Source organism: Notamacropus eugenii, chromosome 1 (genome assembly GCF_028372415.1).
Source record: "Notamacropus eugenii isolate mMacEug1 chromosome 1, mMacEug1.pri_v2, whole genome shotgun sequence".
NCBI classification, from domain to species: domain Eukaryota; kingdom Metazoa; phylum Chordata; class Mammalia; order Diprotodontia; family Macropodidae; genus Notamacropus; species Notamacropus eugenii.
In genome coordinates, this window is record NC_092872.1 from 383,110,287 (window position 1) to 383,136,006 (window position 25,720).

The window sequence follows — 25,720 nt, forward strand, 5'->3', positions numbered from 1 at the left end:
CATGACTTCTTTCTGTACTGTTATAGTCAGATCCCAGGACTTAGCAACCTTGTATTTTTCCACTTTCTTGCCCATGCCTAGCTTATCCTTCCTCCTTTCCACTGGTGAATTTCTAGCCATCCTTCAAAGCACAACTCAATTACTCTGCATGAAGCCTTCCTTGATCCCAGTAACTATTTTTCCCAGATCTCAAAAGGGCACTGCTTTGCCCCTTTCTTTTGTATTTATCTCATTGCTATCTGTGCTTTTATCTCTCGACTTCCTATTCAACAGCCAATTGCACAGGGGGCTAGACACAGTGTGTCTTAATTACTCTCGGCACCCTCCGTGCCTAGCTCAGTGTTCTGCAAGTAAGTAGATGGTACAATTATTCAGGCTTCCATATGCCAAGGCAGCTTCCTAGCTGCGCAGTCCATGTTGTAAGGTCTCTTCCTGTACTGATTTTCTGCGGCATGCTCTGCTTTTTAAAGGGCATGTCCCCTTTCCCCAAAGATGTGGATTTCCTCTAGCCGGCTGAACTGACGATCAAGAACAATTCTGTAGAGAACGAGAACCTGGTCATTCCCTTGGCTTAGATGATCAGAAGCAGAGAGCATCGCGCTGGCCCACGTGGGTTAGCATTCAAATCTCCCTTCCAAAGGGCACAGGAAGGGCCCTCCCTCCCCGGGGCCCGTTCCCCTGCCCCCGCAGGGTAAGGTCCGTGGCACCAGCAGCCAAGAGGCTGACCTCCGTTGGCTTCCCAAGCGCTTTAACGGAATTCCTCTTCCCTTGGGTCCGTGCTAGCGCAGAAAGCTGCGCGGAGGTTAAGGCACGTGGGGGCAAAGTGGCTCTCCAAGGTCACCAGGCTGGGCAGGGAAGGCCAGGAGCTCTGGGTTTGGGAACGGGGGGAACCCTGCCAGGCCCAAGCAAATTAAGCCAGCAGAGCTCCTGTGAGCCCGGGTGGCGTTCATCAGCACTCTTCCTTCGCAGTTCCATCTTCCACCAACGGCTCTACGGTCCCCCGCCTAAAAAACGAAAGCAAGCCGGCACTGCCGCCGCATGGCCCCAGCTCCATGTGCTCCACCTGCGGCCTTGCTTCCCCAGGCGGGCCCTTTAAGAGAGCCCCGCCCCGCCCCGGCTTCCCCCGCACCCCCTCCCTCCTGCGCTCCCCCTCTCCTTCCACCTTTCCGAATTGCATCAGGCACGTGCTCGCCCCCGTCCCGTCGGAGCCCTCCCCTTCTCCCCACACCCCCACTAGGGAACAGGAGCAGAAAGACTTGGGGGGAGGGAAGGGAGAGAAGGGGGTGGGGACGGAGTCGGGAGTGAGGGGAAGCGAAGCCGTGCGCGCGCGCTCCTCGCCCCCGGTCCCAGGGGCCGGGCCACGGCGCGCGCGCCCCCGCCACCCCGTCCCCGTCCCCGACCGCATCCCCTCCCCTCCCGTCCCAGAGACGCCGCGTTGCGAAGCGCGCCCCCGCCGATCGCGTGGTCTGCTCCTCTCCGCTCCGCTCTCCCCTTCCATATTGCTGCAGCCCAGAGCGGGGAGCCCGGGCTGCCCCCGGGGGGGAAGAGGAGAGGGAGAGGAGTGGGAGAGGCAGCGACTAGAGCCCCCAGGCCTTGAGGGGTGGGGGTGGTGGGGGGAACCTACGACCCCGGGCGAGGAGGCAAGAGAGGGGTTCCCCCCCCCCGCCCCGGCACCGCCGCCGCCGCTCAGGGCCTGGGCTTCTCGGCTGCTCCCTCCGACGGGGAGGGAGGGAGGGGGCCGCGCCCGGCTGTTCGGCTCGAGTCCCCCCTCCCCCAGCACTCCCTTCCTGCTCCGGTCCCCAGGGACTGTGAGGGGGGCAGCCCCTTGAGACAGCCTTCCCAGAGGGGAGAGCGGCCAGGCCGAGCAGCTTCAGGAAAGTTTGAGGCGGCGGCGGGCGAGAGGGGTGGGGGCGAGGCTGCCGCGGCGCCGGCGGGGGCTTCGGTTCGGGGGGGCGGGCGCTCCCATGGCCACCGAGGTGGAGTCGCTCCCGCCCGGCAACCCCCTCCTTCAGGCCGAGGAGCACGGCGGGCTGGTGATGAAGCAGCCGCCGCCGCCGCCGCAGCAGACGCCGCAGCCCGAGGGGAAGGGAGAGCCTCTGGACTGCGGCGACGAAGGCTCCCGGCCCCCTCGGCCGCTCGGCTCGGCCAAGCCTCCCCGGGACGACGGCCCCCCAGCCGAGAGGGAGAGCCTGCAGCTGCCGCCGCCGCCGCCGCCGCCCCGGGGCGAGAGTGACGGCGGCAGCGGCAGCGAGGAGGGCGGCGAGCCGGGCCGCCGGGAGTTCGTCGAGGCCCCCCCGCCCAAGGTGAATCCGTGGACGAAAAACGCGGGCCCGACGGCCTTGGTCACCGTGAACGGACAGTCCCCGCCAGGTGGGTGCCTGCTTCCTCTCTTTCTCGGGTCGTGCTTCCTCGCCGCGCGCGGCCGCAGCGTGGGGGGGGGGGGGGGCGGAGCGGGGACTCCATCATGATTCTCTCTTCCCGGAGGGTCTTGGCAGCCGCCAGCCTCCGGGGTCCTCCCGGGGAGATGGCGCAGGCCCCGGGCGTCTCCCCGGGCTTTGTAGTGGTCCAGGGCCGGACGAGGGCAGGACGGAGCGGCCTTGCCGGGGCCGCAGCAGCTGGCGCGGCGGCGGCGAGGAGCAGGCCTCGAGCCCCGAGGAAAACTACTTTTCTGGTGCCTATGGCCCTTTTCCTCTTCTCGTTCGCCGTCGCCCCACTGAACACTGCCGGCCTGCGGGGGGAGGGAGAAAGAAGAGATTCTCCTGAACCCCGCACCCCAGTTGTCGAGCGTTGCAGCATTGATTGTATTGTAAGCGTGCCCTGGGCAGAACGAGCCGAGTTTAGAGCTACAAATATGGATTCTGGATTTCAAAGTTGTAGAGTGTTTGGTCTCTGGGTTGGTGGATAAGACGACCCCCGACCCGTGCCCTCCTTGGGGGGGATGGGGGGGATTGGAAAAAGCCAACTCTACGTGTCATTGAGGTTATGGTGAGGCACGTGTGTGTGTGTGTGTGTGTGTGTGTGTGTGTGTGTGTGTGTGTGTGATTACTTCAGAGGCTCAGATACGTAATTTTTATAGGCTCTTCTTGGGGCTGGGTCGTGACATACAGAAATATCCTGCCGGGGAGCCGGACTGGAGGGGCGTGGAAATGTGGAGGGGTGGGGTGTGCGTTGGGGGGAGGTGGCGGAGGGCAGTGAAAGTGGGGGCCCTGCCGGGCGGTGCCGGGGTGAGTGACAGGTCGGCGACCGCGGGGCGGCCACGCGGGGCTCGGAGGGATTCGAGGCCCAGTTGCAGGGTTCGATTTTAGAAGGCCGGGCCGGGCGAGGGTGGGGGTGTGTGTGTGTGTGTGTGTGTCTCTCTGTCTCTGTGTGTCTCTGTCTGTCTCAGTGAGCTTCCTCCCCTTCCCAGCATTCCACTGCAGTAAAGACAACGTGGTTTCTCTGCTCTCGCTGCCTGTCTGCCTGCCTGTCGAAAGCTGCATGTGATCGGGGCCAACATCCCCTTGGCTCAGCCCGTCGCTTGTGCCCTCCCCTCATCTCCCCCAGCCTTTGGGGTGGGGTCTCCTCTCCCCACTAGACCGCAGTTAGGAACCGAATTCCGTGAGCTGGGCTGCTGTGTCCCAAGAGGGAAGGAAAAGGGAGGACTGGGCCTGTGCTGGACCAGAAGCTCATGGCCTCGATTTTCACCTTCACCCTCTCCCCCGGGGTGCCTGAGCCGTCCCATTTCGTTTTGGGTTTTTTCCCCCTGGCTCACAACCTATTTAAACAGAGCAGGGTCACTCAGTATTGTATTCTGCTTGGTTCAGAAATGGTGACTGGAAGGGCAGGGACTTACCTCCCACCCCCTTAGTCTTCCTGGCTCTCTCCCATCTAGGATGGTGATAATTCTCCCCTGTTCATAAATCTAGAACAGAAAGTTGAGGGGAAGACCTTAGGGCCTCAGGGAAGTCAAATGGTAGGAGGTAAAAAGCATGCCCTCCTTCAGCTGGCATGAGGCCTTGGCCTGGAGGAAACTGAAAAGCCAGCCCTTAGATCAGAATGTTGCAATGACATTTCTCTTAAGGTTGCTTCATTGGAGGAGGGTTCATTTGGGATTTACTAACAATACCTCAAACTGTGTTTAACCCCCTCCCTTTACAGAGTTTGCTCTTATGCAAAAGGTATTTGGAAACCTCCATTTTCTTTAAGATCATCTCTACCCAGGGGATGAGAGAGAGGGACCTTAAGAGGTTTGGACACATTAAGGTGAAAAGAGATCTAAATGGACTCTCAGAAAGATCACTGAAGGAAAGGGGAATGGTTGGTAGCCATGTGCATCAGACTCCAGGTTGTTTAATGGTGAGGCTGCTTTCTGGATTTTAGATCCCAGTGTGCAACGTCAGATGGCCTACAGGTGCATGTGCTGGCATTTTGTGAAAGCTGATGCCCTCTGAAATGGTGCGTCATCACCATTGTTGACATGGGAAATGTTCGGCCTGGCTCTGGCTTTTCCCCTAACAAGGGGGAAAATAGACATTCCTTTCAAACCAAATCTTGGTCAGATGGGTTTCTGAGCTGTTACCTCTGTCATTGGAATCCCAGTTGTAGTACTGTAGCACTAGTGGAAGCAGTGACACTACTGCAAAATCCTGTCTTTACGCAGAGACAGTTCACTCAGCTTAAAACTAAAACCTTGTTTGGATGCAAAATACCTCCTGGAACCTGGGATTGAGTGGTTTTGAAAATTCTATATTTTGTAGGAGAAAGAAAATGTGATTTGGGTTGGTAGGTAGTATATACCCTTTTTTTTTTTTTTGCATACATGATGTGGTAGACATAGAATAAGAAGATCTGAGTTCAAGCCCTGGCTTTCTTGCCTGTGATAGCTGCGGTACTAGAATTAAATAAAACCCTCTAATCTGAGTTTTATCTGTAAATGTGGAGAATAATATTTGTCTTTCTTGGGGCATGGAGTAGTTGTGAAGAAGGTACTTTGTAAACTGCACTCATGTTGCTCTCAGAATATACTGCCTTGTCTCTCTTTGGTCACATAGGTAATAAGCAGCATATTTTAAGGAAAAAGATGGAGTTCTGGGGTTCTAATTCTGCTGTGTTTCTGACCCACTGTGTCCTTGGGCAAGTCACTGGATGTCTCTGGGCTTGTTTTCCTGAGTTTTTATTAGGATTGGATTTGATTGATTTCTGAGGTGTCCTTCAGACCTAACGCTGATAGAATTTAAATGCAGTTTCATAGATTATTGGGTAAGTTACTGCATTAATACCATTTTCATGTTCTGGCTTTTTGGAAGCTGCAGAACAGAATGCAGACTTGAAGCTGCAAACTTTCCAAAGCTTGCTGTAGAAGCCTGTTTTTATTCACTGGTTTGGCTCTGGTAGTATTTTTGAGGGTACATGCACCCTAAGGAGTAATGAAACATGCTTTAAGGTCAAATACCTGTCTGCAGTTTACTTTCCCATGTAACTGTATCCAGGTTCATTTAAATGTGTAAACTCACCATTATTCACTTTAACTTCTAAAGAGTTGTATTTCTACATCATTTCCTTTACATGAAAAGAAGGAAACCTAGGTTTGAACTTCTGATCCATCACTAACTGCCTTATGACCTTGGGCCAGTCACTTCTCTTCTGGAATCTTTCCTCATGTGTGAAATCAAAGTATACTATCTAAATAAACCTTAAAAATCCTAACACTTAGTTCTGTGAATATTCATTGAAATAGGAAGTGAATTTAGAAGATTGTACCCTAGAAAATAAAATCTGGTCTTGGTTTAACCATCCAAACAGAGGATATGGTTCAGATAACCCAAAGAATTAACTTATTTGGCCTTTGAATCTGTAAAAATAAAGCAATTGACAGTAAATTATTTCTAACATCCTCAATTCTTAGATTTTCTGTTCCAAGTTTTCTTTAGTTCTGACATCTTAAGTACCTTTCCAGTTCTAATGCTTTATTAATATGTGTTCTTAAAGTTGATTTAATTATCTTATACTTAGTAGCCTAGTATCAAAATTAGATTTTGTTCCCTCTCCACGTGCCAAGTTGTGGAGATTCAGAGGGTACTTTGGCGGAATAGAAGAAAGCCAGGCTGAAATTGAGACCTTTCCATGCATATGTTACAGTGACTCCCTATATAGTTAATTTTTGAGAATCCACAGGTGCATCTAGAGACCTTACCTCCGTTCCTCATAATAATTTACAATGTGTATGGTAACACATTGCTTTCCTAAGATGGAGTGTTGTAGCGAAATTGCCTAGTACTATTCCTTTTTTGTAGTTTTCTGTGGTTTACATACTATATCCTAAATGGAACATGAATCTAGATTGGATTACAGCCTCAGCTAAAACTTTTACCCCCTAGTCTAACAAACTCCTCCCCCCTCAAAAAAAAATCTGGACAGCTCCTCTTTTCCCATTTCCCAGAGGTAGGAAATATGATTTTAAACATAACCTCCAATTGTGGTTTAGAAGGCATCAGCTGAACTCATCTCTACTATTGGATTTGGTGCTAAGTTTATGGTAGTCCTTACTCCAAGGATCCATTTAATACCTGGAAACGTTTTGTATGTTTTAGGTGGGTTTTGGTGACTTGACAACATTGCGATATTTGTGTGTGTGTGTGTGTGTGTGTATGTATGTAAATGTGTATATTTGGTATGAACAGGGAGCTGGAACTCCTAATGAGGAATCTTTTGCCAAATGCTGTATTCTGAGCTGTCTTTTCCTCTTTTTACCTTGTCTTCTTCCCCATCCCCAATAAAGCAAAAAGCAGTTGGACTGTAAGATGGCTCAGAAGGCTTCAACCTCATGACAATCTCTCTCTAAGCTCATTTCACATCACCTTGCTAAGGTGGTACAGAATTGGAGAATATTAGAATTATGAGTTTGAAGATCTGAGTTCTAGTTTTGACTCTACTGTAACTCATTGATGTGACCCTGGACAAGTCATTTATCAGCTCTTTGACACTGCCTACCTCTTCAAGTCAAGCTGGACTATTCAAAATCCCCAGAAGACACCTGGTGTTTTCCTGCCTCCCAACCTTACCATTCTTTACCAAGCTCACATGCCCCTTCTTCCATGAAGCTTTCTCTAGTGAATCACAGGATTGTAAATTGCTAACTAGAAACATTTATGGTAAGCTTTACCGAGGTCATCTGGTCTAGTCCTCTCATTTTACACATAATGGGAACTGAGGCCTGGATGTTTTAAGTGACTTGACCTGTGTAAGGTAATGTTACAGAGCTAGGATTTAAAGTCAAGTCTTCTGAATTCAAACATAGTTTTTTCTATACTGCACTGACTAAATCAGAAGAACAATGTGTATGAATCCCACGGTAATATAAGGGGAGACAAGATTGAAAGACTTCAGAATTATGATCAGTGTAGAAAGCAGTCATAAGTTCAGGGGACTGATGGTGAGGCAGGCTTCCTGCCTTTTGGTAGAGAGGTGGTAGACTTCAGGAATGAAATGAAGTATACATTTTTTAGGCATGTCCATTGTTCTTGTTTTGGTTTATATTTAATTTGTTGCAAGGGAAGCATTAGGAAATGATAGATGTAAAAAAAAAAAAAAAGGAAAAGCAAAAATGAAACCTTTAAAAAGGAGGTATAAAACCTTCCCTCATCCCTCCCTTGCCTGCCCCAGGTAGCAGTTTGTGTACCTCTCCTAATTTTGTTTTGGATTCTTATTTAATATATTTATCTAATCTTTGAATCTCCCCCCAACATTAGAGTACCTTCTCTGCACAGAGTAGGTACTTAATAAAATGTTTAAATTGAAGTGGTTGGGCTCATCTCATAATATCTCTTTAATAATTCTAAAAATTGGTAATTTGCTACTTTCTAATCTGTGAAGAGATTGTGTAGTTAAACTTAGTTTGAAATTGGGTATTAGGAAAATAATTTCTATGTGTGAACTTAGTCCAGTTGAAGGAAATCTTTGGCCAGTGTTAACATGTGTGAATTTTGACCAGTCAGTGAATCTGCATACCAACGGGTTCTTTGTTGTATTGGGGTTGGGAGAAGCACTGATTAGGATTACCAGCATTTCATTTGTGATGGTGAACTGTAGTCACTGGAGTTTTTTCTTCTTTATTCCTACCCCTGATAGATCACATTTGTGATATTTTAGGTAGGAGTAAACATTTTACTGTTGCTGTCCTTTAATATCATATCAGTGAATCTGAGCCACAGTGTGTGTAATGAAAAATCGGATTAGAGTCTGGTTCTACTTCCCAACTCTGTCACCTATTGCTTCAGATACCTTGGACAAGTCGTGCTATTTTTGAGCTTTGGTGTCTTTTTAAGCTGTAACATGGAGTCAGACTCTGACCTGCTAAAGTCTCTGCCAGTTTGGAGAATGTGATTTTGTGCTCTTTAAAAAGCCAAGTAAGTAATTCTGGGGGTTATCTACTATATAAAGAATTTAATTTTTTTTAAACCTCAAAACCAGTGTTTGGGGAGGGGAGGGGCTCACACTTAACATTGTGGCAGATTTGAACAGACAAGCAGGGCACAGAGAACTTGGTTTGGTCCTTACAAGTTTGTGTCTAAACCAGGGGTGGGGAATCTGTAGCCTTGAGGCCACATGTGGCCTTCTAGGTCCTCAGGTGTGACCTTTTGACCTAGTTCAAGTTTTACAGAACACATCCTTTTATTGAGTCCCCCCCACCCCTGGGACTGTAAACATTTTGTTTTACAGATGAGGAAACTGAGACCTGGAGGAGAAAAATATTTGCTCACACTCATTAAGTGGTAGGTTTTCCACATACCTCTTTTCTTATTAGAACTCTGTCCCATTACCAAAGTCGTTCTTTGTTTTTAGCCCCTTGCAGAGCTGAGGGTGTCTTGTACTTAGATTTGTGCTAGGGATTCTTTTGAGATCAGCTTTGAAAAACCCAATTTTTAGTTCATTACCTAAGGCTCCAGTGTGAAAGTTTGGATCTGATCTCTCACAAGTTCTCACTTTCTGACCTGGGTGCTGAGGTTATGCCAGAGAGCAAATTTTAGTCTTCGCTTCCTCCCTGGTTTTTCATCCCATGTTCTCCACTATGAAATTTGAAGAGCTCAAGAGACATAGACTTTTGCTATTTGTGCCAGATCTGCACTACCTGTCTGTGAGCCAGGAGAGTGATCTCTGATCATTTTGGAGACAGGAAAGCTTAAGAGATCTCAAAAGTCTTTTCTATAAAGAGCCACCCACCATGTATGTCCTAGGGTCCATAATGCATAAAGTTCAAGTTAGCAGGACTGAAAACAACTGTTCTCTTTGAGAAGTGTTTCATGTGGATAGAGCACTTGCCATGGGATCAAGAAATCAGGGTTCAAATAGTGTTTCTGATACTAGCTGTGTATCCATGGACAAGTAGCTTTTCCTCCCTTTGCCTCAGTTTCTTCCTCTGTAAAATAAGGACAATAATAGCTTTAGTGCCTACCTGAAAAGATTGTTGTTAGACTCAAATGAGGGACTATAGAGGAGTGCGTTTTTTTATTATAATTTTCAAAGATGGTGCATCCTGTATGCCTTGTGGTAGGAAGTTAAATGGAGATTCCCTCACTTTCCTGAGGCTCTGGGAAGTGACTTGGAAAGTACGGGAGAGTTAGGCAGGGATTCCCAAATCCAGGAGAGAAGGCTGGATCATGGTATTAGAAAGAAGAAAAAGTACAAATGTGCCTTTGGTACATGGTGCTGGTTTATCTGGTGCTAGGAGCCAGTTAGTATGATTAGGAAGGCAGCCTTCTCAAGTGCTTTAAAAAAAAAAGCAAAACTTGGTACCCTGCCAAAGAATATTCAGGTGTTGGCAATGGGATGAGGGTGGCGAGGGGAGTGTCTATGGTCCCACAGTAGCAACCTGCTGTAGGGGAACATGGGACTGGGCCTCAATGGGGAAAGGTGGGTTTCTGAAGCCCTAGCATTTGGGGGGTTGTGAGCATCCAGCAACAGATGTGGCCCCTGACAGAAAATGAGTTGTGTATATGGGAGAGAGGGTTGTTTTTATAAGGACCCTTCCTCACATCTCCATCCTTCAAGAATTAGGGCAATAGCAGCTTTCACGGAGGCTGTTTGGGGACCCTCTCTGCTATGCCTTTTCTCAGAGGTACTCCTGCTAACTTGTTGAGCCATTCACTAAGCTTCCAAGTCATTTTCAGAGTCTGACCTTTGATGAAAGGCTCCATAGGTTTCCCTCTGCTGCAAAGGTAAAACCTGCTGTGTACAGTCACACCCTGAAGCTGCCTTTCCTTTGACCTGGGGTCAGTTGACTCAGGCTTGGACCAGTGTTAACATTTTGACTCTGGCTAGTAGCTCTAGCTCCACGGAAGTCTTTGGTCTTACCTGTTCCAGAATGTCTAGTGGGGGTAGCCCATTCTCCACAACTGGTAAGGATCATGACTAGTTTGGTAGTACCTAAAAGATGAACTTTCCAATTCTTTTAGAGGGAAACTAGGCAAGCTCTCCTAAAGCTCTTTGGGGTGATCAACCAGGTGAGTCCTCAAGAAACATAGAAGCTCCAACTCGTTAAATGCTTCCTATACATCATGAAAAGGACCTATTTATTTATCCTTGGATTAAAATCGTATTGGGCTGTTCATATTCCAAATTCTAAGCCTGAACTTGATACATGCCAGTGACCAGGCAGAGTTCTAAGTCCCTTCTGACTCTTGGTGTAGTCTGTGTTCTGTGGTCAGGCAGGCAGGACTGTAGAACACTTTTTCAGTGCTTTATGTTTGTCCCACTCAGAATTAGCTGATCTAGTTGTAATGTATCTAATCTTCAGAAGGGAAGTCCAAGGCACAGAGTCCTGTTGGTCTTGGTACTAGGCTGTCAGAGTGCCACTGTGATGCCCTCTTCTGGAAGTGAGTACAGATGTTGTTTCCTGCTCCCTGTTAACTTTGGGGACTAATATGGACAGTGCCTGGCTAAGCCAAAGTTCTAGGAACATAGAGTCAAAGTTGGGGCATTCATACTGAGGTGAAGTAAGAAAGAGGAATTTGGAGGTCTGGTCTAGCAAGCCTGGGGTCCTAGAACCAAAGTGTCTTTTCCTGCTTTATGTTATTACTTCAGTCTAGAAAATATTTTTGGGTTCTATTTTGTTCTGACTTTTAAATATTCATCAAATGCTTGCTATTAACAGCATTATGGTGGGTGCCAGTGAGATAAAAAAGTTATTTAGGAGTAGTCCATTGTGAAGTTTGCAGTCTAATGGGTATATGCATTGTAGCTGGATTTATGTTTATTGGTGGTTAGGATGACCCTGGGAAGGAGGGTTGAACTTGGATCAATGCAAAATTCTAGTGAAAAATCTCTATATCACTAGATATTGCTCTATATCACTATATTGCTTATAGTGTCTCTAGAGAGCCAAGTCTTGAGAGCAGAGGAAGCTGATAGATTTGTTTCTTATCCTGACCAGACCTTAGTTGAAAAAGTCCCATAGAAGGTGAAACTTGCCAGCTTAATGAAACCCTCAGCATTTTAGAGCAGAGGTTCTTAATCTGGATTCTGTGAACTTGTATATAGTTTTAAGAAAAAACTTTGATAACTTTTAATATAATTGGTTTCCTTCAAAATCTTACACATTTTCTGTCTTTAACATTAACATTATGGGGGGGACATTGTGAGAAGGCATTTTTAGGTGTCAGCAAATTGCTAAAGTTGGGAGTCCCTAAGACATAAAAAGGTTAAGGACCATTGTCCTACTTCATGTCTATAAAGGATATCATATTTCTTTCCTTCTCAGTGGGCAGTGGGAAGGAGTTGGGGGGAAAGAATTTGGAACTGAAAATGAAAATAAAACACTTGTCTTAGAATAAATTCTGGATTGACATACCTTCTAGGTCTACTTTTTTTGACCCTTTCCCCAGCTCAGCTCCCCCGTGGTGTTTGTCACTCAGTGACTGAGGGATCACACTTGCTTAAACCTTGATATAACCCAAGATTGTCCCAAAGCCTTGGAGATGATATAGGTGTGCTATCGTTTGGCCCCAGAAATCTCTGCTCCTGTAATTGGAGACCTTATCTTACTTTGTGGAGGCATTACCCAGCTGAAGACATAGGTTATCTGTGGTAGGGTCAGTGATTTATATCTAGGTACATTTAGAGCAGTGGTATCAAAATCAAATAGAAATGGGTGCTACTAAATGGGATCCCTATGGGCCCCATATTGTAGTTTTAAAAAATAACATTCTTATTGTATATTTTGTTAATTATTTTCCCACTTAACATTTTATTCTGGTTGAAGAAGTACTTGGGATTGTGGGCCTTTAGGCGTTTGATCCCTCTGATTTAGAGAATATCTAGTCCAAAATCATTTTACAAATGAGGAAACTGAAGCCTAGGTTAAGTGACTTGGCCAGTCACAGCAATTTTTCCATTACACCATATTGCCTTCCTCTTCTGGACCTTGTGGTTTAAAAGCATGGCCTTAGGGCAGGGAGTGGGCTGCTCTGTTGGGTTTCTTGCTTTAGCTCTGAGTAGCTGAAATGATTGTCAGAGTCGTAAGGGGACCATAGAACATAGAATGTTATAAGTTAGAAGGAACCTTATAAATAATTTTGACCAGTCCTCTCATTGTACAGAAAGGGAAACTGAGGTCTAGTGAAGGGCAAATGACTTAGCCAAGGTTGTACAGGAAGTTGATGTCAGAGCTAAAACCAAAACCAAATTCTTAACCCCCAGTCTAGTGTGTTTTGGCATTGTATTCCACTTAATATAGTGGTTAATTGCTTTTATTTGGGCCTATTGCCATTCTTTTACTCCTTGTCTCTTTTTCTCCCCCTTGGTTAAAGGGTCTAAAAGGATTGAAAGTGACTTCCCTTTTAAAATATGGATTTCTGGATTTTCACTAATAGTCCCCATTCAAGCCATGGTCATTACCCATTGGATAGAGCTGAGGACCAGGGAAAAACCAGCCATTTGGGTGCATGGTATTGACCCTGTGATGTAATCAGTTCTCTATGGATGAGAGAAGATGGCTGGACTGGAGCTTGCTTTTGGGACTGTCTTCCCATTTTAGAGTGGTACAGGCTTTGGAGTAGATGCTTGTTCAACTGATTAATAAGCTTTGGCGTGGAAGTATTTCTTTTTCCCCTCTTTCTCTCCCACCCTTATCTCCCCAACCTTTGGGAGGAAGGAGTTATCTGAAAGCTAACCTTATGGTGGAATATGGGTCACTGGCATAGGAACATGTGTTATTCTTAAAGCAAGGATGTACCAGTGGCGGGAACCTTTCTCCTATACTGATTCCCCCATTCAATGGCAAAACCTTGAATTTGTGTACAAGTCTGGGAACCAAGAACCCCTGGATCATTTTCAAGCCGAGTTATTTCTCTCCTTTCTGCCTCCTTTGTAGGAGTGTAAATTTAGAGCCAGGAGGAACCTCAGAGATTATCAAGTCTATATGATTATGTTTAGGGAGCCATGATTTGAACCAAAGTCCTTGTTTCCAAATCTAGCACTCTTTTCACTGTGCTGTGTACTACTTCCTCTTACTAGTACTAGTTCATGCTTAATTTTTTTCTTTCTTTAAAATGGTATTGCCTTATATCATTTACTGTTCCACCATGTAGGGCTTCTGTGAGGTATGATGAGTGAGCCTGCTGAGTCCTCTCAGATGAAAGAGGTCCTATAAATTCAAATAATAATTATTAGGGTTTTGAAGACCAGATGGGACCTAGAGAAGATGCTGTCTTGTCCTATTCACCCTGGTATTCATTCCCCCTCCTACCCTATACGCTTGCAGCATGTTTGGGGAACAGTATCCCTATGCAAGTCCTGGCAAGTTATGGGGCTTCGAAGTTGTGGGAGACTCCAGCATGCTAAGGAGACTTGCTGATCACTCCCTGGGAGTTGGGTTTAAGTCCTTAGTTCTTGGATGACAAGGAAATCCAAGATGGTGCCTGCCAAAAGAGGGAGAATTCTGAATTACCCTAGCATCAACTGTACCATGGGAACCATCACATGAGTCTTGGGGACTTAGGCTGGGTCAGGATCCATTGAGTAAAGATGCATTGGTGTTCAGTGTAGGTTGGAGATGTATGTAGATGATACTTCCTTTCCGTAGCAGCAATTATAGCCAATTCCTAGGGATTCTTTAGAGGATTTGGTGCTTCTGGCTAATTCAGTTTTTGTTCCCACCCCCTTCTCATTTCTCTCCAGCTCTTTGCTCCACCTGCTTTTCAGACTCCACTGATTTTAAAAATAACAAGAAGAAGGATGGGTCAGTAGCTGTTTTTGGCAGATTCTCAGTTGTACCCTGGATGCCTTTTCTAGCTTGGGGTGGTGGTCTGGCAAGTTGAGGACCCTTAGAGAGCTAATATGCTGAAGGGAAATGAGGAATGTCTTCTGGGAAGGGGGGGAAGTGCTGCATTTTGGAAAAGGGACAGAACTAGCAACTAAAGGAAACTTTGATTGGAAACAGACTCCTGGCTCAGTGGCTGCTTTTAAGATGGTCCACAGCAGGTCTCCCTCAGCTCAAGCTGATCATGTTCTGGATCCCAGAAATGGGAGTTACCAGACCCAAGTATTAATGGTTTCCTTGGACATAAGCAGTGTGTTTCCGTAGGGAACACTCTCCTTTGCCCATATTCATTCACATCTGATGTTCTCTCTGAACTGTGATGGAAGTAGGTTTGTACTTTTAGAAGTCTTTGTAGGTCAACAGCCACTCATCTTGGGGGGACACATACACAATAGCTAACATTTCTATTGCACTTTAAGCTTGTAAACAACTTTACATATCCTTTTTCTAATTTCCTACTTGTACCTCTTTCTTTTCCTCATGGGTGGGAGGTACTTTACAAATATTACTGGCTTTTTGCAAATGAGAAAAATGAGACTCAGAAAGGAAAATGGTTTTGCCCAAGGTCACACAGTTTTACAGGGTAGAGCTAGAAGGCAAATCTAGTCCTCCTGAATCAGAGTAAATTCCTTTATCTATCTTCTGGAATTTGTAGCTCCTTTAAAGCTGACCATAGGTACCACCTTCTCCCATGAAACTCTCTGATACTAGTTACTCCCAAATTGTCATGCTCTCTCTTCTTAAATTTACTGTATTTAATCTATTTTTAGGTATCCGCTTGCTTAAAATGTAAGCTCCCTAAGGTCTGGTTAAGAATTCCTGCTTTTGGCCTACTTGAAGATAAGACTGTTTGACTTTTCTTACAACCTAGAACAGTGCCAGAAACAGAAAATACACTTGATAGTTGCTGGTTGAATTGAATTTCTGCTATGCCAAATCTGGCCTTAGAGAAAATGGCCATAGGTTTGGTTCTTTGGGGAACTTTATCTCTGCTAAGTCATTAGGGGCTTTGCACCCAGGAAGGAGAAACATTGCTAAGAAATGCTCACATTCTCCATGACTGCATTTCTCTCCCTCTCTACTCTCCTAGTGCCTTGAGGAAGGATCAAATGTGTTTGGGTTTAAAAGCAAATCACATCACATCTCTGGGGTCTCAGCTTCTTCATTCTGTAAAATGAGGGGCTTGGTGGAGTTAATCTTTAAAAAATAATTCTGTAATAACCCATTTTTGTAGTACTTTAAAATTTACAAACAGCCTTTTTGTTGGTATTTTATGATTCACAACAGGTAGCCATTGCAAATATTTTCACCATTTTCCAGTTGAGGAAACCAAGGCTCAAACAGCTAACATGATTTGCCTGTGTTCATGCAGCTTGTAAGTATCAGAACCAGCCAGAGACCATCTAGTCCAACTCATTTTACAGAGTAGGAACCCTGCCATGATTTCTAGATATAGTAGATCTGACTTTGGGGATGGGTAGCTTGCCTTATAGGCATGGGTTTTCTGTTCAACACCTGTATCTTTATTTCCCCTTTTATTTTGATTCTTACTCAGAATTGCTAGTAGCCTTTAGGGCTAAAGGTTACTCATCCCCTATCCTAGATCTTAATCCTTCTGTTAGCATCCTTGGGTCAATAGGAACCATCATCATTGAAGTGCTACAGAAAGTCTTGGGTAGATCTTGTACCATTTTTCTTGACCAAGTCTAGTACCTTGAGCAGGATAGGGAGGGTGCACACTTCCCAGATCCTCTACCCAGCTTCTAATGTCTGGTCTTCAGTTGGTCTTAGAGTAGGGTTCTTAACCTCATTTATGTCCTGGACCTGTTTGGCAATCTAAAGCCTTCTCAGAATGAAACACTTTACATGTATAAGGTAAAATACATAGAATTACATTATATTGAAATATAAATAACAATTAAAAAAAAAAACATTCACAGACCCCAGCTTAAGAACCCCCAGCCTAGAGGAAAGGAGCCATTCAGAGCAAAGGGGCCACTCTTCGGGTGTTAGGTATTTCCCTGACATTTTAGGACCTGGGAAAATGGCTGTTACTTGAGTTGATAAACCGAACTTTGGAAGAGTGAAGGTCAGGTCTCATTACCAGTCCCCCTCTTCCTTTGAAGGGAACCTTAGGATCCTAAGATTTAGCCCTGCAAGATATTGCTGAAGTTGAGCTGGGTGATACCTTTTTACAGAAATCTAGAGCACTGTGCTAGGCACTTAAATAAGGATTTGTTGAGTTGAATTAAGTGACTTCATTAGTAAGTAGTTGTTTGTAAATAATTGGGATTCTAACCCATTGTCTCTGACTCCAAAGATAGTAAACAACTTAATGAACCTTCTGAGTACCATATCTGGAGGCAGAGTCCCAGAAATGTCAATGTTATTTACCTATGGGGCTGAGACTGGATCTGTGATTTCATTGGTATAGGGAATTTTCCCACTCTACGAGTGCACATAGGGACTTGTCATATACCAAGTGTGATAGAGATGAAATTTGAACTCAGGTTTTCCTGATGGAGTCCAGCTTTTTATCCCCTGTTATGCTGGTACTGTTACCTCTGTGACCACTGGTATATAATTTAAACTTTTTTAGACCTCACTTTACTCTTCTGTAAAATGAGGGGATTGGATTAGAAGACCTATTAGATTAGAAGGGTATTCCTAGCTCTGTATCTGTGATGCGTAATTGTTGCTGCTGCCCCAGAGGGGCCTACCTTTTCTAACTGGACATTCACAGTCCTACCCTTAGAGCAGGAGAGCATTGGAGAATGGAAGGTGGAAGGCTGTAGTTATACCTTTGTGAGCTTGGTTTGAGAGCTCTGACTCCCTGGTGGCACAGATGGATTCTACAACTTCCTGAGGCCTCATTGAGCTGTATGAGGATAAATGCTTCCCTTAGTACTTGAGGATGTTGCTAAGAAGTCAAAATGATTGCTAAAGGAGATTGTCTCCCTTTCAGAGAGTCCAGGGATATGGTTGCCTCCATTCCAATGGATGTAGACTTTGGACCTGGGTTTTATCAGGAAAGACATAAGATTCCCTAGCTGCTAAACAGCTCTTAGTCTGGTTCTTCAGACCATCACCTTCTGGGTCAGGAGTTGAACACTTCTGATCTAGAATCATGCAAATTGTGGAAATCTTGAAGAATTTATGTCATTAGTCTTTCAGGGTTTGGTGTCATTATATAAAGCACTAGACTTGAGGTCAGGAAGATATAATTTTTAAATTCTGCCTCTAATCCATATTAGCTATATGACCATGATAAACCATGATGTAACCATGACTTAATAGAGTAAACACTTAATCTCTCTGAGCCTTGATTTCACCATCTGTAAAATGGGGATAACAGTTAATACCTACAGGTACAAAAGTCTTGCTACCCTGGTCTTGAACATGGAACAGTCTTGTCTTTTTTTCTTTTTTCTCACTTTGATCTTTTTTTATTCTGAGCTTAAACACCAATTATAATGGTGTTTAGGTGGCAGAACAGAAAATTAGGATTGTACATAAAACTGCTGCTGTTATGTACGGCTTGCCTTTTAAGTATAGAATGAGTTCATTCTGTAGCTTTCAAAACTTTCCTGCTTGTCAGTGCTCCTTTCTGGTGACCCTTCTGTTCTCTTCTCTCAGATAGTGTGGTGTGGTAGGCAAGGCATTAGGCTAGGCCTCAAGGGATAGACCTGGGGTCAGATTCCAGCTCTGCCATTACCTAATTCTGGGTGACCTGGAGAGAAGTCATTTCTTTCAGTTTCCTTATCTGTAAAGGAAAAGGATTGAATTGGATGGTTTCTAAGATTCCTTCTAGGTGGTTGTTGTTCAGTTGTGTCTTGACTCTCCATGACCCCATGTGGGGTTTGCTTGTCAAGGATTCTGGGGTATTTGCCGTTTCCTTCTCCAGCTCATTTTACATATGAGGAAACTAAAGCAAATAGTTAAGTGACTTGGCCAAGTCACACAGCTGAGTGTCTGAGGCCAGATTTGAACTCAGGAAGATGAATCTTGCTGACTCCAGGCCTGGCCCTCTATCATTATTCCAGCGCTTCTTAAACCAGGGTCAGTTTAGGAAGCACTTTGAAGGGGTTTCAAGTGGAAAAATTTTAAGCCCTGCACCATTCTACCTAGCTGCCCATTACTTCTGGGTACTAACATTTTTAAGTATGAGATCCTTTCCTGCTGTTAATGTTCTTTGATACTTGGAACCACATGCTCACCTGCCCACTAACTCTGGTATGATCTGTGTTTTTGACTGTGGAGTCATTCCCTTCTTACCCCAGTCATAGCATACTCCTTGATTCTGAGCAGAATACAGGCTTCAGTTGCAGGAAGATGTCAGACACTAAGAGCTACAAAGTGGAGATGGGGAGGGGGGGGGTAGTACAAATAAAATAAGGTAACAATCCCTGTTTTTGTGGGATAGACCTCAGAATAGTTACCAAAAAAAGATGAGCACAGAATAAATAATGAGAGTGTAGAAAGAATACTTAGGGTCTGGGTGTCATGAGATTAGGTTTAAGTATTAAGTCACTAACTCATTGTATGACTGAGCAGGTCACTTTCCCTTTCCAGGCCTCAGTTTCTTCCCTTGCAAAATGAGAAGGATTAGCCTTGATTTCTAAGTATTTTCCTCAGGGAATAAATAAACATTTGTTGACTGTTTAAAAATCTGAAAACCAGTGGTTGTCTTGACTTGTATACAGGTCCTTACACTTGTATAGCAAGTGAGTTTGGCATGACAATTTTTAGTTAACTTGATTTAACTGATGGCTGTTTGAGTAAATGAAAGGGGGGAATGAAGACAAAATGATCAGTTCTGCTTGTATTTTACTTCTTGGTTTATGAGGGCAATTTACCCCTCTGGTGTGCCAGTTAGGCCCCAATAAAATAAATTGTCAGGTCACAAATGAATAATATCTAAGATATAGAACTGGAATAGACTAGAAATAATCTAGTTCAACAGCTTCATTTTATAGAGGGGGAAATAAAAACCAGGGAGATGAAATAGCTTTCTTAGGTCCATCAGGTAGTAAGTAGCAGAGCTGCCACTGGAGTCCCAGCCCTCCAATTCCATGGTGGCTCTTTTTATTATTGAGTATAGGGGTTTAGAGATAAGCACTTACATGAACTTGTTGGGGGGAGGGGACCATATGAACCTGTTGTGAAGGGAGGGGACGGCTTGATTGGAAACAAGCCTAGTTTGAGCTGTTACTCTGCTGCTACTTTGCTTAGTGACTTTGGGCACATTTCTCTGTGGCCTCAGTTTCCCCATGTGTATAATAGTTGTGGGGAGTGATTGGAATAGACAAGTCCTCAGGGTCCCTTCTGGCTTTAACTTTATATAGTTCTGTGATATTCAGGCATTGGTAAATCTTGATACCTATTTGCTTTGAAGAAAGGGGGCAGCCAAAGAGCTACTTGTCAGTCTCTAGGGGGCTCTCTCCTTCCCATTCCCACCATCCTTCTGTGTTGTTAGCTTTTGCATCCCTCTTCATTTATGGGGGTTGAGGGAAACAGAAGTTCTGACAGGGGATGTGCCTTCCTGTCTCTGAGGCTGCTGAGTCATGCACTGTCTTCTTGTAGGAGTGACTTGCAGTGAGTTGAGCAAGGGCCTAGCATCATGGACATAAGACCCCTAAATACAGGCTTGTATCTACTCAAAGAAGCTGTTCATTGTCTTGGGGGGAGGCACAGTGTTGCTCTTGGACTTCTGCCCCTTTTAGGGACCTTTGTGAGGCAGATGCACACTGCCATCTTCCTTCCCCAGATGATTTAAGCAAGGATACCACAATGAGCTTGGTTACTTACAGACCCAGAATTCCTAACCTTTTTTGGGTCATGAATTCCTCTGGAAATCTGGTGGAGCCAATGGCCCCTTCTCAGAATTATTATTTAAAATGCATAGGATCCCAATAAAAACTAATTATTATAAGTTCAGGGACCCTAGGTGAAGAACCCCATGGTCTTGGGGAAACTGTTTTTCTGAGGTGAGCAGATATGGATAAAAGTATACTTGGAACCAGATGCTCATCTGTCTGCTAACCCCCGGGATGTGTTTGACTGTGGTGTTATTCATTCCCTTCTTACCCCAGTCACAGCATACTCCTTGGTCCTGAGCAGAATAGGAAGAGGTCAGACACTGAGAGCTATACAGAGGGATAGGGAACGGATAAAAGACCAAAAGGAAACTGTGCTCATGAAGCTCCCATACTTAACACCCAGGGGACACAATTATGTACATATCAGTCTACACGCTAGATGGCGCCATAGTACACAGAGGACTGGGCCTGGAGACGCTAAGACCTCAGTTCATGTTTGGCCTGAGACTTACTGCTTCTGTGACCTTAGGCAAATCACCTAACCTCTCTCAGTGTCCTCATCTGTAAAACAGAGATAATAGTAGCACGGACCTCCCAGAAATGAGATATTTGTAGACAGCTTTGCTAACCTTAAGGTACTATAGACATTAGCTGTTATTGTTATTATTATCATTGTTATTAAAAGGTAATTTGTTATGGGAAGCACTGAATTGGGGAAATCAGGAAAAGCTTCATGTAGGGGATGGTACTTGAGCTGTTTGGAAGGAAACCAGGAATTTACAGAGTCTGAGGTAAGGAAGGAAGGGGGAGGATGAAGTGTTGTTAGTGACAACTAAGCTAGTTTGGCTGGCTCCATAGTTTGGTGTGGGGAGTAATTTTATGGTCTATAAATTCAGGTGGCGGCCAGGTTATGATGGATTTTTAAAGACAGTGACATTAATTGAGTAACATCTCTTCTTTCCCAAATATTAGGGGAAAACACTTTGAAAATCATAAGGTTCATCTCACACCCATCGGATTGGCTAATGAAAGGAAAATGACAAATGTTGGAGGAGATGTAGGAGCATTGAAATGCACTTGCATTGTTGGTGGAGTTGTGAAATGACCCAACCATTCTGGAGAACAACTGTGTGTATACCCCTTGACCCAGCAATACCACTACTATTTCTGTTTCCCAAAGATATTAAAGAAAAGGGAAAGGGACTCATTTGTACAAAATATTTATAGCAGCTGTTTTTGTGGTGACTAACAATTGGAAATTGAGGGGATGTCCATCAATTGCAGAATGACTGAAGTTGTGGTATACAATTGTTATGGCATACTATTGTGGTGCAAAAAATAATGAGCAGGCAGATTTCAGAAAACTTGGATTTACATGAACTGATACAAAGTGAAGTGAGCAGAATCAAGAGAACGTTGGATACAGTAACAGCAATATTGTTTGATGAAGAATTTGTTATGACTTAGCTATTCTCATCAATACACTGATCCAAGACAATCTCAAAGGGACTCATGCTATTTGCCTGCAAAGAACTGATAGTCTTGGTATAGATTAAACTTTATTTTTCTTGGGTTTTTTGTTTGTTGGTCTATGTTTTCTTTTGCAACATGGCTAATATGGAAATATATTTTGCATGGTTGCATATGAATAATCTGTGTCTCATTGCTATCTTGGGGAGAGAAGGTGAGGGGAGAAAGGGAGAGAATTTGGAACTCAAGGTTTTTAAAAAACCAAAAGTTAAAAATTGTTTTTACATGTAATTTGAAAAAAATATAAATTTTCACCACCACCACTCCCAAAAGGAAATCATAGGGTTCTATATCAATCTTTTCTTTGTTCTTCACAAATACTGTGAAATGCAGAGGGTTAGTGATACATATGGACACTAGAGGAAGCCAAGCACCCCAGGCCACATTGGAATTTTGCTTATACTTAAGTGCAGATTAGCACTAACTGCCTAATTGGGTACTTTTTCTACTGGGCTGCAAAATCTTTGTCATGTGCCCAGCCACTAATTTACTAAGTGTGACCAACCATGGACAAGCTACCTGTCCTCTCCAAGCCTTAGGGTCTTGCCTTTGAAGTGTACTTAATTTATCTTGAAGGTCTCTTCTAGTTCTAATATTGTATTCCCAATTAGACCCTAAATTGTTAGGACCGAGTATGGGCTGTGTTGTGGTCTTTTTGTTGTTGTTGTTTTTTTAAATCCTAGGTTTGGAATTGGAAGCTCTAGTTTAAGTCCTAAGTTCTACGGGTAACTACCTGTATGACCTTGTGCGGAAAAAAAACTTGTCTGTTTCAGTTTTCTTTCTTGTGAAGCGATTTCTATGGTCTTTCTAGAGCTAGCATTCTACTTTCTCAGGGCCCTCTCTCTCCAGAATTGTTTCTTACATGGGTTGAAGTTGAAAACTATGTGTGATGAGGTGGGGCAGCTTTAATATCCAGATTATGCCTGGCTCCCATCAAAACTTTTCTGGAGGATCCCATCCCAACTCCGTTGATGCATAGTTACCATTGTCTATAGGGTTTTTAAGAGCCCCACAAATATTGACATTGGTTTGTTTTTTTTTTTTTTTACAGCCTGATGAGGGGAATAGAATGAGAAGTTGAAGGTCTTTTAAATTCCAGATCATCTTCTTACTAGCTGTGGCAAGTGATCTTGAACACGTCATCTCTGAACCTTACTTAAAAGAGTCCCTTACTTCTCATAGAGTTTATTGTGAAGAATATATGAGATAATGGATGGGCAAAACACTATAGAAATGTGAGGTGTTATTTTCACCATAGTCTCTAAAGAGAAAGTGAGAAACAGGTAAGAACAGTTATGAACAGTTAAGGATTAGGAAGGGACACTCATAATTAAATGGAATTATGTACTAGAGACCACTGTATCCAAAGATCTTTCACCTTAATCAGCCAACTGGTACAACTTTGTCAGTGGCTATCATAGGCTTTTCAATTTTAACACATAAAACATAGAATGGTGGGGTCAAAGGAAACATTAGAGTATAAAATGGTAAAGCCAGAAAGGACCTTAGTTTGGGATTAGGAAATATAAGGCCCAATGTTTATAAATCACTCAGGATGGCATTTAACCTTAATTTTTTAAATGAAGAGAATTAAAACCAGAAAGAGAGCCAATTTAACTTCCCTTAGGGAATGAAGGATAGGCTGGGACGGTAAGGCAGATTTGACTCCTTCTTTACCCTGACTTAATAGCATGTTATAATCAGATCACACTTTTAGACTGCAGTCTGGTATCCTTATATGAATAGAGGAAGAAACCGATGCTCAGAAAAGGAAAATGTCTTGCCTAGGTCACACAGCAAATTAGTAGCAGAGCTGGAACTTGAACATATATCTCATAGATTATAAATTCTCTCATAAGACGATATGTTATTCTAACTCTTTTTAAGATAATTTTTAACATTCATTTGTAATAAAATTTTGAGTTCCAAATTTTTTCCCTCCTCCCTAAGACAGTAGGCAATTTGATATGTTATGTATGTGCAGTGATGTAAAACGTATTTCCATATTAGTTGTGTTGTGAAAGAAGAAACAGTTTGCAAAAGGGAAAAAAAAAATCTCAAAAAAGTAAAGTTCCATATGTCTGATCTGCATTCAGACTCCAGTTCTTTCTCTGACTGTGAATAGCATTTTCCATCATGAGTCTTTTGGAATTGACTTAGATTATTGTACTACTGAGAAGAGCTAAGTCAGTCATAGTTGATCATTGCACAATGTTGCTGTTACTGTGTACAATGTTCTTTTGGTTCTACTCACTTCACTTTGTATCAGTTCATGTAAGTGTTACCAGGTTTTTCTGAAATTGGCCTGCTCATCATTTCTCACAGCACAGTAGTATTTCATCATACTCATTCATATACCACAACTTGTTTAGCCATTCCCCGGTTGATGGATATTCTCTCAATTTCCACCACAAATTGGCCACCACAAAAAGAGCTGCTACAAATATTTTTGTACATGTAGGGCCTTTTCCCTGTTTTATGATCTCTTTGGGTTATGGGCCTAGTATCTCTTTAAAAAAAAGTTTTTGTAGATGATGTTTTTTTACACAAGTTGCAGTTATTTTTGGATATACCCAGTATCTACCCACTATCTAGTTAGCTTTATCTCTTATGTTACAGATGAGATAACTAAGTTACAAAGAGGTGAAAAACTTGCCTAGGGTTATACAGCTAGTAAGTATCAAAGGTAAGATTTTTTGTAAACGCTTGTAGAATTTGTAAAGTGCTTCACATTTATGGCAGTTCTGTGAGGAGGCAGGGGTTATTAGATGTTTTACAGATGAGGATGTCAAAGCTGAGAGAAGTTAGTAGACTTGACAAGGGTCATATAACTAGTATTAATTGAGGCAGGATTTGAACCCTGGTCCCCTGACTCCACTCTGTGCCATACTATTTCCTTCACTCAAAACAAAAGTTGAACAAAAGAAAACTGATAATTACCCAGTCTCCCCACTTTTTCGGTGGAATGAGGGAAATGCATTCCCTCCTCTCTTCTTTAGGGCCAACACTGGACGTTACAATTAAACATGCCCTTTTCTCTACAACCAAATATTTCCTGTGCGGTAACAGTTGCTATTATCTAGAATATGGAGAAACCTGATTTGCCTAGCTTTCTACTTATATCCCTTCTTATGTCACTGAAAGGTGCACCCCAGGTTCAGTGAAACCATAGAAAAGTGGGGGAATCTTGACAACAGAAAAATACTGCCTGCACACTTGTCTGTCTCCAGTTGGTATGTTGGCGTGTGCACACATGCATCCCTTGTATTATACACACCTTTCAAGGGTTGTTCAGGCGGAGAGGTGGAACAGGAGATCCTTAGAAGGAAGCATGGTTTCCTTCTGAGGCAGTGGTGAGTGGTCTGTGGTAGTTAACCATTATATGGCTAAATTTAGCTGGATGTGCTTTTGGGGAGGCAGTGGCTGAGTCATGTGACTTCTGCCACATTCCTTTTTTCCTCTGCCCACCCCATCAGTGAAGGGGGATCAGGACTGGCATGATCATTGTGGTAGTGATCAAAGCTAACATTCATTAGCTTTACTCAGGCTGGTCTTGGGGTACATGGGTGAATCTGAGAGGCTTTAGGATTGGGGGTTGGAATATATTCCTCTCTGAGAGGGGGGTCTGAGCCATCCAGGTCACTGTGAACTAAATATAGTTGGCTGGGGTTCTCAAATGGCTGTCCTAGGGTCACATGATGGCTTGTCAGGGACTCCTCCACCCAGAAGCTGCCTTGATGAGGGAGGGACACACATAGCCTAGCCGTCTTCCAGTGGACTTGAAGAAAATGGTTTGCCATTCTTACGTGTGTTCTCTTTCTCTTCCTCCTTGCCCCTTCCCTTCATTTTTCACTCATTTTTCATTGGTTCTTTGGGGGGGGGGGGGTGCATTTCTGAATGCCAAACAGAGAAAAGGGTTCCAGAGAGTAGTCAGCATTTGGAATACAAAGTGAGATGAGGTCCTGCGGTCAATGCTTGTCTCTTTGCTTTGCAACTGGGGGTGTGAGAAGGGGGAGTCTGTGCTTCTTTTCCTATTCTCTACCCTCCTCTGACAGCTGAAAAAACACTTAGCTTTTCA

The 25,720-nt window shown here is 44.0% G+C and overlaps 1 protein-coding gene across 5 annotated transcripts in view; it reads left to right on the forward strand.

Annotated features, from left to right (window-relative positions):
- The first annotated feature begins 1,915 nt into the window (after positions 1–1,915).
- The window catches only part of LARP1 (La ribonucleoprotein 1, translational regulator), a 54,422-nt gene continuing 30,617 nt past the window's right edge, over positions 1,916–25,720 (forward strand). For 2 of the 5 annotated variants that reach the window (XM_072630808.1, XM_072630805.1), the window contains exon 1: positions 1,917–2,370. In XM_072630808.1, the coding sequence (XP_072486909.1) occupies positions 1,965–2,370 (406 nt within the window). In that variant the 5' untranslated portion in view covers positions 1,917–1,964. Of the gene's footprint in view, positions 2,371–25,720 lie in introns of all 5 variants that reach the window. The other 3 variants (XM_072630804.1, XM_072630807.1, XM_072630806.1) reach the window with 2 other exon arrangements.